This window comes from Primulina tabacum, chromosome 18 (genome assembly GCF_025594145.1).
Source record: "Primulina tabacum isolate GXHZ01 chromosome 18, ASM2559414v2, whole genome shotgun sequence".
NCBI lineage: Eukaryota > Viridiplantae > Streptophyta > Magnoliopsida > Lamiales > Gesneriaceae > Primulina > Primulina tabacum.
Genome location: NC_134567.1, coordinates 24,411,140 through 24,424,094, shown reverse-complemented (window position 1 = coordinate 24,424,094; position 12,955 = coordinate 24,411,140). Strand labels below are relative to the sequence as shown.

At 37.1% G+C, this 12,955-nt stretch overlaps 1 protein-coding gene and 1 long non-coding RNA gene across 3 annotated transcripts; one reads left to right on the top strand and one right to left on the bottom strand.

Moving 5' to 3' along the window:
- The first annotated feature begins 163 nt into the window (after positions 1–163).
- LOC142532668 (uncharacterized) lies at positions 164–1,379 on the top strand. The gene is made up of 2 exons (XM_075639016.1): positions 164–940; positions 1,052–1,379. The coding sequence occupies exons 1-2, from the start codon at positions 308–310 to the stop codon at positions 1,151–1,153; spliced, it is 735 nt and encodes a 244-aa protein (XP_075495131.1). The 5' UTR covers positions 164–307; the 3' UTR covers positions 1,154–1,379.
- Positions 437–3,816, bottom strand: LOC142532669 (uncharacterized). Of its 2 annotated transcripts, XR_012816591.1 has the most exons (5): positions 3,521–3,816; positions 3,280–3,348; positions 1,001–2,163; positions 603–797; positions 437–569 (listed from the first exon to the last, which is right to left on the bottom strand). It is a non-coding gene; the product is annotated as an uncharacterized LOC142532669 (long non-coding RNA). The 2 variants fall into 2 exon arrangements; XR_012816590.1 differs by lacking the exons at positions 3,280–3,348; positions 3,521–3,816 and adding an exon at positions 2,249–2,699.
- Positions 3,817–12,955: the final 9,139 nt, after the last annotated feature.

Sequence of the window (12,955 nt, the reverse complement as noted above, 5' to 3'; positions counted from 1 at the left end):
GAAGAAAAGCCTTCAAAACTTCAATAGAGAAAGGACAGTGTAAAGTGATATTCTAGATTGATTGATTACTTGATGCATCAATAATATAATTTCATCATTGTCCTAATATAATTTCATCATTGCCCTTTAATCTGTTAGATTATCTGATTGCAACACATAAACAATATTTCAAGCCACATGTAGCATTCAAGTGAGAACTGCATTTCCTCTAATGACATATCACCAAACTCTTCCAAATTTAAAAAATGTGTCGCAATTTTGAGTTATAAATTTACAAATTCATGCACATCAACTCTACCTCCACAAAATGGGAACTTTACAATGGACTCATTTCCCAGCTTTCTTCTGCATTTTCTTGGTGATAGCAAATGGCCAAGGACCGGCATCTTCGCCTTTTAATACGCCAGCTGCCCCGAATATAGTCCCGCCTCCAGTAACTGCGCCTACTTCAAGTCCAACAACCGCACCGCCACAATATCCACCAGTCTCAAGTCCATCACAGTCACCTGAATTGCTGCCTCCACCACCTACTATTCCACCACCAGTACCACCGCCAACAGTTCCACCACCTGTACCACCGCCAACAGTATCAGTTCCACCACCACCACCACCGCCAACTGTTCTGCCACCAGCGACGTCCCCAGCACCAGTGCAAGTGCTGCCACCAGCATCTCCACCCGTGATACTAGAACCAGTGTCACCACCTACCACACCACCAGTACAAGCACCTGCACCAACAATAACCTCACCTGCACCGGCACCGGCACCTGAATTAGTCACATCACCTGCACCAGCACCTGGAAAACACAAAAAAAAGAAGCAAAAGCACAAGCATCATCACGCACCAGCACCGGCACCAACTATTTTAAGTCCTCCGGCACCTCCTAAAGTTCTAAAAGCCGATGAAACAACACCAGCACCAGCGCCAACCTTAGATTTGGTAAGACACCTGCCTCAAATTTTAACTATATTTCAGATGAAAGGTGATAAAGACACTTACCGGTATATCAAAACATCATAAACTTGATGATTCCTCAAAATTCATTTACAGAGTGGAGGGGTATCCATTCATCAGCTGAGAAGAACTAGAATGCCGGCGACTGCAGGACTGATTGTGGCTACCCTTTTGGCTGCCATGGCATTCTGTTCCTAACATTTTACAGGACGAGCACTCTCCTGTGGATGAAATCATTAGAAAGATTTTGGTGAGACGTATGTTTGTGGGCATACACTCAATTTTCAAATATTTAATTTTCATTATTTCCTCATTTGTATTGTTTTCTTACTACATAATGATATGAAATTAATTCATTTATTAAATTCAATACAAGCTTTTCCATTACAGACGAATGTGAAATGAAGGGAAGTTTACTTTAGCATCTTTGTAGTTGTATCTAAAAATATTCCTGTCTATAAGTAGTACACTGCCACAAGCCCACTATTATCAAGTTAGCTTGAAATACTGGGAACATCCTGAAAACACTGTTTAAGATAGCAAGCAATAAAAACACAAAACTCGAACATTCAAAGGAAGAAAGTAGCTTAAATTTATGAATGGAAAAAACAGAAATCATAGTTAATCTAGACTATGTAGCTTAAGTTTATTAACAGAAGAAAGCAGCAACCACATCCACAAAAGGTTCGAAGAATCTGTCGGAAGTAGCACGGCATGCTAGACAAGAGATTATGCGACAATGATGAAGGAACAAAATAGAAAATCACAGCTAATGATCAGGAACATAAAGCAAGAGACTTCCCTAATTATGATGCCACACAAGTCCATATCATTCCAAAGCTAATAGATTCAAGAGAATAAGGCAACAGGCGATGTGAGAATTCTAAGATCGGCAAACAATTTCACAATTTATACATATTACAGAACTCCCCATAATAATAAAATTAACTTGTCATTAAAGATTTGATTATCATGCCATGGCATTTAACAACATGAAATATATATACACAGAAATCACAGTCTAAATGAATTGAATATATCTACCAAACATCAGAACAATTATATATTCTTGAAAACTACAAAGATACATGAGTATTTGTGATGTACATTGGAGACAAACACAGAGCAACGAAACAAGTTTGATTGCCTACTCCAGTAGAGCACAAGCAGCAATATGCGCACCAGCTGACTGTCCCATGAGGAAAATTCTAAACGAAGAAAAAGAGAATGAGTCATAATTGCTTTATAGTTAATAGCATTAATCTTGAGCAAGTGTAAAAACAAACAGGCTACCTGTTAGGATCAACTCTATAATCAGCAATATTACTGCAAACAAATGAAATACCTCGAGAAACATCATTCATCATGTCACTAATTGTACCCTGTGGGAAATTCCTATAATACAAAAGTAGCTATATCTCTAAGCCACACAAATGGCCATTAACATAATCTTGTATAAAGTAGTTGTATCATTGAGATTGAATTTCAGATGACTCATTTAATGCATGAAAAATGGGGGTTATATAAGATATTAGATCAAAGAGATCTGTCTGTGTATTAAAAATTAAGACCTGCCGACCGCTGGGACTACATTGTTCTGTCACTGTGGATCAGACTGAAAGTTAAAATATTTCACACTGATTTCTCCCGAATGATCTGAGTTAGAATAATTGATCTCAGCATTGCCCCCATACTTAGTGCCAGGACAAATCTTGTAAGCAAGTAAGCAACCATCGAGTAAAAATGATCATTCAATAGGTTAATATACTTGTAGTCTATGCAAAGTACAATGATATCTCTTTCTGATAGATGTTGTTCTGATTGTCAGAATTCATCAAGAAGAAAGATCCAACAATGAAGCTTAGCAAACGAAAATTTTAACTGATTGTTTGGAACATAAAATCTTGGATAAAAAAAAAAAAGAAATATTAATGCATGGATTTGTATATATAAAACTTCTCTTCAGCTGTGGCTGCGGAAATCTAACTTGCCAAGTCAATCTTTTATTTCCCCTTCTAAATATTGCTAGGTTCAGTTCTTTGGTGCTCTAATTTGTCTGACACTAATTTTGAAACACCACCAAAGGTTCTGTGTTTCAGATCATACAACCATGGCCATTTTCTCTTAAGCATTACTTCGTCAAGATTCGTAGCTGTCCAATTCGCACATATGTGTTTTTTCTACACAAATAACAGTGAAATATAACAGTCCATGTTTCAAATTTAAATAATCTGAGCAGAGCTTTTTTTCTAGTACTATTTTGTTAGAAGAAACATACATTTCCATATTAAAAAATATCAAAGCAAACAAGAATGACTACATACCCAATAATCCAGGCTCCACCAGTTACTGGCTTCGGTCCATCTCTATTTTTCGGTAAATAGAGTTCAAGCCTGCACAAGAAATCTTGATAAATATCCCATGAAACAGTTACAATTAATAGAGATAAGCATCAAACATTCAATAAGATGTCAGTTTAACTAGTTGTAGTTGAATTAAAATATAACATCTAAAATACATCCTACTAAATTCTATCTATTTCTGGCTGGTCTCCATAAACTATACCTCTATGAATGTCGCCAGAGTAGAAGTAATTATATCCAACTGCATCTGAAATTACATTTCTTCAGGTAATGTAACTCTCATATTCATCTTTTGATAAAAATATCGAAAAATGCCGTTTTAACGACAATGGATGTTCAATATATTTGCAAACCTTGTAAAAAACAAGGGAGAAGAAGGAAAGCATAACACCCCCAAGGGCAAGAATTCCTGTAATCCTATAGCCTACCATGAATAAATTTAAATGATTCAAACGTGTTTAGCATAAAAATCAAATATATGTTTGAACAAATGCTGTGCTTGAAGATCTATAAACTAAATGGATCACAAAATGAACACTTAATTGCATAGAAACGTGCAACCACTGGTAACTATTATATCTCATTTATTTTCTAAATTAAAAATTTTAAAATATTTATTTTGATCTATAATTTTGAATTTATGAAAAAACATATGATATGACATATATATCTCGCCCACTTTCCATTTTTTTTAAAAGAATCACTAAATATTTTTTATTCTTACCTTCTCTTTGAATTATAAAAATATAGAATAGATTACTTCATTCTTATAACTAAAAAGTTTTAAAATTTATTAATTTAATTGAAAAATTCATGCATGTAAATAATCGCTCGCACTAATGGCTAGTTTTATATTATTTCTTAGTATTATATTTCTTTATTATTTTAATAATTTCAACAATGACAAATTTTAACGTTATTTTTTTCCGAGTCCACTCTTTTTTATGTTTCTAATTAAAAGTATTAATTTTAAACAGGCATATATTTATTTGTTTCTTGAAAAAATATATACATAATAAGCAAAAAATATGAATAAGAATCAAGAAACAAAAACACAATTCATCCGTAATGTATGCATTTAAAACTATAATGATATATTTATAAACTAAACAAGGTCAACAACAAATACAGTGTAATTATAGAATTATCTATAAATTAATAGATGTATAAATCACAAAAAGATATGTCAAATTTTTTAAATAAATCATATTATTTCCAATTTCAGGATAGACTTGTGTTGTTTTGGAAGTCATCTTTAATGTTATTATATTATTTAATTTGCTGCTTTATTGCTTTATATTTGTTAGCCTTCCCTTTAGTTCTTTAACATTTTTTTTTACGAATTCTTAATTAGGAATGACATTGATCGGGTTCGAGCAAAATGGAATTATTTCGATAAAACTATGCTTCTTTACCAAATTTATAAGAGAACAATAACAAAATTAAAGATAAAAAAATAGCAAACTAAACATCAAGTAAATTAGAATTAATATTTTTAATATAAATAACTACATAAATGTATGTATGTATATACATATATTTAATCGGGTATTCGGATCGAGTATAGGTATGAGTTAATCCGCCTCTATCCTCGTACCCGATTATCCATTTATTTAATCGGGTGAAAATCTCAGAGATACCCTTCTGTATTCGAAAGGTATCAGATTCTCTGTCAGGTTTAGAGGAAATTGTCATCATTATTCTTAATGTGTTCATTCTATAATTAGTTCCTTCTGCTTAGAGAGCTGATATGAGACTTGTCTTTACATATGTCACCAGGAACTAAATCGAATTGAATGTAAGTTATACTCATCTATTTAATGTCATCTAATGCATTATATATACTTATTTCATATAAACAAGCACAAATTTTTCTATATTTGTCTTTATATTCTTATATGAACAAAATGTTACATTTTGTTTTCCATATGGATATTTGACACCGTGACAAAATATAGGACTGAGTAGTTGACATCCATGTTGTTGATTTATACGGTTGAGTTCAAGCTACCGTAAGAGTACTACTTAAGAGTTTATCTAACGTCTCGTGTTTTGTTGTATTAGCACTATCAACATATTACTCATGATGTATATATTGACAATTACATGTCTCAATGGCTTCAATACATATAAAATAAAATGTTAATTAAAATGAATTTTTGAGTCACTGAAGTTGCCTCAACTTCAAAGCTACAAAAGCCAAAACCCTATATCCCACCAACATCACCACCAAAACACCCACATCCGAACCCAGATTATCAATCCCAAGATTCTTTATAGCTGGATTATCAATCACCCTGCAATACCCTAAATTCTATCCACACTCATAAAATTCATCCTCCTGATACTGCACCCCAACAAGAAGCTTGTAACAGTAATGACTAAACGAAATGTACTTCGACCAGTCGATGAATGTCGGAATGTGCTGGATGTAATACCCACTTGCTAGCAAAAACACGAGCATTAGCACTGAAGATCATAGCGTTCTTCCTTGGTTTAAGTCCATTAGGACAGCACCGAGAGCTAGCCCGAGTCCTTGTGCTACTAGGACATTGAGTAGGATGATGGACAGGGTTAGTAGGAAGGTTATTAGGTATGGCTTTAGGCCACCGATCCAATATGAGATGGTAACAAATATTGTTGGAAGAACAAGTTCCATTGGCAAGTCGCCGATCGTTCATGCAAAGAAGTAGGACGACAGACGATACATTTTTGAGGAACGTTCTCTTGTTAGCATCGGTCTTTCTTGTGGGAAGACGAATATAGCATTAAAAAGTGGGAAGAATCCCCAGAATATTGAGAAGAAAAAGAGGAGCCCCACATGTTGAAATGTGAGAAAAATGGATCATGACATACTCTAGTCTATATATAGATTACGGCAACTGTCTATACTCAATCCACGTATATATATATATTGGCATTGAAAGGATTGTTGCGCACAAATTTACAGGAAATAAATATGTTGAAATTAGTTTATCAGATGTCAGTGTTGTGCTCGGTGTTGTCAACACGGCACACAACACGGCAGCGAAAATTAATTATTTAACACTCTAATATAAATTTAATAGACGGACACTTGGATTAAATTATGTACAAGTACTAATACTTGTGTGGTGCCTCATGGCGAAAATTCACTAGACAATAAGTAAATCGTTTACACCAAAACCAATGCTAGTAAGATTAAACAAAACTAAATTCCTTGACAATTCAAGGAACTAAAAAGCATAAAAAACTCAAAGTAAATACACGATGCATAAATAAACAAAACCAAAAAACACCCTTAGACCAATACTCTGCGTCAGTATTGTTCTTCGAGCGTTGGCAACACCAATCAACAACACGGTCCGTGGTTCAGAAATACTCAAGCTCCGAATGCAAAATGCTGAATTAATTCCAGCAACGCTCCTGTAGACGTCAGTCGATCTTCTCTACTTGTCGCGCACCCACCTTCAATGATTATTCACCTTTTTATTAAGTACCTCTCTCTCTCTCTAAATCTTTAAGGATCCTTCCCACCTATAAACAAGGAAACTGGAGTTTAATATGAATCAAACTCTAATTTAAAACAAATACTTTATATCTTATAGATAAGTTTCCTACTTAATTAAATAATTCCTAATAATAGGATTCTCCATATCTAGGAAAAACAGATCTATCAAATATGTCGAGAAGTGCAAAATCGAAATAAAATCTTAATAGATTTTCGGAATAAAATATTCCTTTCAATCTCCCCCTTTTTGCATTTCTGGACAAAACTTCCACAGAAAACAATGGACATTCGTAACTCCCCCTGAGATATGAATCTAGTAGCTCCCCCTGAGATTGTATGGTGAATCTCCCTCTGAGATTGAAAAGTTAGTTCAGACGCTCAACACGTACCAAAACACAAAAAAAAAAAAAAAAACAATGTTTAACACAAGTAACCCCAGTTCATATCTTCAACAACATATATGAAACACGAACAAAGGACTAAGAAGAAGCAAAGCAAAAACTAAGTCCAAAGCATAAGCAAAAACCAAGAGCAAAGCATAAGCCTAATCAACTCGTTCATCAGTGTCTTCCTCATTATCACCGTCGTTCTCATTATCACCAGAGGAAGGACCACCAGCAACATCTTGTCCCATTTTGGGTAGTGCATCATCTCCCCCTTTTTGGCCAGAATGCACGCCTACCTCGAGGAGTAGTCGATAATGCGCAATCAGATTTTCATAGTAAGGGATTGTCGCATTGGATTGGGATATATGCGTGTTTGCAGAGGCAATGGTGTCACGAGCCTGTTGGATCTGTTGAAGTCCGAAGGAGATGTGAGCATGGACCTCAGGAACCATCAATACGATATAGTCTTCAGAGGCAGAGAGTGATGAAGTAGCAGTGTTGCCAACACCAGGGGCAACACCAGTAGCAGTTGGTGAAGCAGAAGCAGGAGTAGTGTGGGCAGTACGCGGTCTAGCACCAGTCGCAGATCAAGGAAGATCAACAATTCTAGTTCCCTTAAGATAAGCGGATGCAATTTTCAATGGTTCTCCTATGTCGATCAATTGGTCCTCAGCATCATATACAAAACCTTGGGATTCCAGGATTCCAAAAATCAAGGACGGAAACGGGAGCTTCGTTGATTTCATTCCTCCTTCCGCAAACTGAAGAACCGTGGTGAATACCAGCTGTCCAAAATTGAAGTTGCGCCCTGTTCCAATGGTGAAGAGGGTAACTGCTTGTGGTCTGGTGACAACCGTAGTATTGGATGAGGGAGTCCAATTTCGAATAGCAGTTTTGTGGAGGACAGAGTAAAAAGAGGCCAGATTGGCAGCAGCAAGGCGCTTGGGGAGGCTAGGAAATTCAGTGATGAGGCCCCCCGTGAGTGCCGATGTAATCTCGTCAATGTGCAGGAGTTCATCCTCATATTCAGGAGTGGGAGTGTTATAGTACTCATTTATGGTATAGGGTGAGAAATCATATATGGTGTCCCGTACAAACACCCTTCCATACTTAACAGATCTCCGATCACCAACACTGGAGACCAAATTGCAGTAAAATTCGAGGATTGGTCTACGAGCATAGGGCATCACTGAGTTGACAGTGGAACTTAGTCTGCGAGATTGAATAAAGGCAGTCAGATTGTATTTACCGTACGCTTCGAAGTCAATGTTACGTTCCTCGATAAACTCTCTGTGAGCATACAAGTACCATTGAGCCACAGCCAGCTCCGAGTAAAACTTAGTGGAGAAAGAGGAGGCAAGATTATAGTCCTCCATATCAGTGTTGTCAGCACTTGGCTCAACACCATCCGTGAATTCCTCAGTCCTCGCTGCTTGATCAGAGTCGTCCTCAGGTTGTTCGACTTCAGTCATAAACTCAGAGTCTGATTGGCTCGTTTCGAGGGACTCAGATTGAACATCACCTCCTCTATCCACAGATTCTTGTCTTTTCTTTGAGTCACGCAAGCTGTTAAGGAAATCAGCCAGTGATTGTTCATCTTCAGAAGAGAAACCTATATCTGGAGAGGGTTAAGGAGATTTATCAGTTTGAGGAGCAGCGGAGGATGATGGAGCAGTTGTCTTCTTCGTGCGGGCTGACCGCTTTCGATGAACCATCTCAAAATTATTATCATTAGAATCGTCTCCAGACGAAAAATCTGGGTCGAGAGTGAAATATGTGGCCATCCGCGGTTTCTTCGGGGCGTCAAAATTGGGGCTATATCTTGCCTGCCTCTTCGATCGCCGGAGAAAAGTGGAAGGCCGTAGAGGAAAAGCCCGCCTATAAGCTTCGTAATCAATTGGCATGTTCGGATCCCATGGGTTTCCAGGTTCACCTGGAGCAATTTCCTCAAGCGGGACAGGCTCTGGAGGAACTACTATAATATGCAGAGGGTTTTCGAGAGGAGTATCAGGCCGTAGTGTTGGTGATGGTGTTGCTCTTTGGTGGGAATCACTACGACTCGCTCCTAATTCACTACGAATATCCTGTGGATCGAATTGATTATCTGCCATGATCAAAGAAGAAAATGTGACGATTTTACACGAGGAACAGAATATAAGACGAGTCCAGAGTGATGGTGAGTGAAAATAAAGCACAAATAGAGACAAATATGAAAGATGAGGGTAAAGTAAATAGAGCAAATTCAAGCGATGGAGTATATAAACCCTATTTGCAATGGTAACTATTTGATTCGGAAACAGCGCACAGTAACGGTAAAAATGAAACCGATTCAATCCAGTGCAACGGTAATTTTATTTTATTTTTGAATTCTCCTCACGGCTTAATCACAATTTTAATCCTTAATTAACAGATAACAAAGGTTTGGGTGTGCATTTAAACATTTTCACAGATGATCCAAATCAAGCCCACATCGATTACATCCCATGAACATAAGAAGTCACCTCTCTTCAAAATGGGTAAGAAAGATCTCATCAGCTGGTTTGTGTTAGAAGCAGATAGCCTACTGGACTTAATGAATTCACGAAACAAATATGCACGTCCTAATGATGCCTTAAATTTAGATGATGAGTCAAAGTGTCAGGCAATGTGGAGGTGAATCTGTGTTGGTACTAAGTGTTGACAACACCATAGTGCAACACCACTGACATGCACAACGTTCTTTTAAAAAAATTTAGGCATGGTAGCTCCCACTCTAGAAGAACGGTCTTCAAAGGACTCCTCTAGGTAGCTTTTTCCATTCTTCTATTGTCTCTTTAGAAGTGGTAGCTCCCACAATAGAGGAACGGTCTTCAATGGACTTCTCTAGGTAGCTTTTTCCAATTTCTTCTAAGCTTATAAAATTTTGTTCCTCTTTTATGTTTTTCACCTGATAAGTGTCCTTGAGGGACTCAACTTACGACAGTAGTATTGGATATATCCAAGAAATTCTCGAAATTTTTTTTCTCAGCAGTTAGAAACTGAGTATACAACACTCATTTATCATAGAAGGATTGTGCACAGTCAGGGTATACACTTTGAGAAAATTGTCAACAGGATGTACATAACACAAAAAAGGATAATTTATGATTATGCAGAATGTCTAGTATCCTAATAATGGTCATGCATAAATGGCGTTGTCCCCGGTGTTGGCAACACCAGTGACAACATGTGTGTGTGATTATTGTACGCACATGCTGAGAGACTTCCGAAGATTGGAGAATCTCTCAAAATCCAAAGGTTTCATGAATATATCAGCCAGTTGATTTTCAGTCCCAAACGGATAAAAAACAGAAGAAGGTAGTGAACCAACCAAAGACGAAGCAACTAAAAAAAATAGACAAACAAAACAAGAGAAGAGGAAGAACAAACCCAAGAGTTCAAGATAAGCTCGCGGGGAGAAGGGGAAGAAAGCAAACACAGCAAAATCTTGCCAGTCTGTACAAGGAGAAAGCAACGCAGCATAGGTGCCTCCGAAAAGGTGGAAGAAGAAGGTCGCAGACAAAACACCAAGCAAGCTTTTTTTGCTGGGATCTTTTCACTGCAACCGGAGGAAAACAAGAGCCAAGGCAAGCAAAACATAGAAGGACGAGGGAAACGAGGAGTCGAAGAAGCAGTTGTGTAACCGGAAGCTACGGGTGTGGCGGAGAGATGAGCACATCTCACGTGATATTGACCGGCTGTGGTGTAGTTGAAGGGACACGTGGCTCAGGGGTTAACTGCTTCCGGAATTAAACTGGCCATTTTCCGCAATAGCATGCTTTAATGTAATATATCACGTGGTATATGAAAGCGTATATAATTTGTAAATGGCCAGTCTCTGTACGGTTCCCGGTTAAAAGAAAAAACACGCATCACTTCCACTTCACCACAACCAAGGGACTATATCACGTGGGCTCTGCTCTTTCTCCACCACACCATGTTGCTTCCGGTTGCACCGAGGTTCCTTCGTTTTTCAGTTTTCCTCCTCTTCCTTTGTTTCCCTCGCCTTGGTTCTCGTGCTCCCCCAGTTGCAGCGAGCAGAGTCCAGCAAAAAAAGGTTTGCCTCGGGTGTCTCTTCCATCCTTCTTCTTCCAGCTTCTCGGTGTCACATGTGCTGGGTTGCTTTCACCCTTCTATAGCCTGGTAAGCCTCTACTGTGTCTGTTTTCTTCCCTTTCATTTCCCCGTGAACGTACCTTCAATTCTTGGGTTTATCTTTGTTCTTTTCTTGTTTTGTTTGTCTGATTTTTATAGTTGCTTCGTCTTCGATTGTATCACTTCCTTGTTCTGCTCTCTTTGACATCCCTCCGCCTGTGTTTACTTTGCCTCGGCTTTGTCTTTCCCCCCATTACAGCGAGCCACTTCCAGCAAGAAAGGTTTGTTCGGCGCGTCGTCCGTGGTCCTCTTCTTCTTACAGCTTTTCGCTCTTATCTCTGATGTATGCCTTTCCCTCCTCTTGCCGTTGGTAAGCTTTTACTGCGTTTAATTTGTCCCACTCTTTTTTTCGTTCCCCCCTCTCAAATCTTGGGTTTCTTCTTCTTCTGTTGTTCTTTGGAGTATGGATTCTTTTGGGTGAGTGAAAGATATTTGGGGGATGGTAATTGGGCTTTTGGAATTGATTGGATTCCAATATAAATTTTAAAAAATTGTTATTATCGATTCTCTTGATTTTGTTATAATCATCAGCCTCGTTATTGATGGGAAATATTATAAAATAAGCACTCATAATATCTATGACAACCTTCATAATCTTATATTGATTTGTGATAATCACAATAACATCGAATTCGAGCTTTTTTATTTTTGTAGTTTTATATGTGAATAAAAAATGAGCCACTCGGCTTGATTTCCGTAGAAGAATTTTCATGGTATTATTTTATTTCTCATTTCATGTCAGTGTAGGAGAACGGCTACCAGAGGTGATTGGCGTTAGTAGTGATCTAGATGTGAACTGTGGTTGATTAAAATTGATACTCTTTCCGTTTAACTTTATGGACAACAATGTTTGTTTAGTTTTTTTCCTAAAGGTTGAATTTTGAACTGCAATGCCAGTCTTGTTTCTCCCTCTCTTGTATATCAAAAGCCGATTTTGTATCCTCACACATTAGCTTATACATGAAGTTTAGACTTGCTTAGATACTGGGTTCTTCTATGTTATCAATCATGGAATTGGCAATAAATTCATGGAGGAGGTTTTCTTCCAAAGCAAAAGATTTTTTGTTTTTTTGTTTTTTTTACTTTTTTGATTTGCCCATGGAAGAAAAGATGAAGCTTTTAAGGAATGAGAAAAATCGAGGCTATACTACTGTTTTTGTGATGAACAGTTGGATCCTATCAATCAAATACATGGTTTGTGCTATTCCCTACTACTTTCGTCTGTTTTTGAGGTTATGATATTGTATTTGTCATATATATTAAGGAAGTGGCCGTTTAGAGAATCATTATGATATCTTTAGTACGGCAGCGCTATGGCTCTTTTGTTTTTCAAAAATATAATTTCCTACACGATATTAGTATGTTAATAGCTCGATTTTCTAGCTTCTGTCTATTTTTTAGCTTATTTCTAAAATACCCATCAGTTTAATGTGATGATTGTATGCACACTAATAATTTTTTTTTACCATTAGTGTTTTAATTCTTGATGTATTTTTTTATATCTCAGACTATGAATGATTTATTTTAATGATATCGTACATTAAAATGTTAAACTCTCTATTATATTTCTCAAGATTACGGCGGACATA

Bases quoted from the DNA above. Each gene is read 5' to 3' on its own strand.
- LOC142532668 (XM_075639016.1), top strand. From the start codon at position 308: ATGGGAACTTTACAATGGACTCATTTCCCAGCTTTCTTCTGCATTTTC. The intron at 941-1,051 runs GTAAGACACCTG...ATTCATTTACAG, and splicing joins CAGCGCCAACCTTAGATTTG to AGTGGAGGGGTATCCATTCA.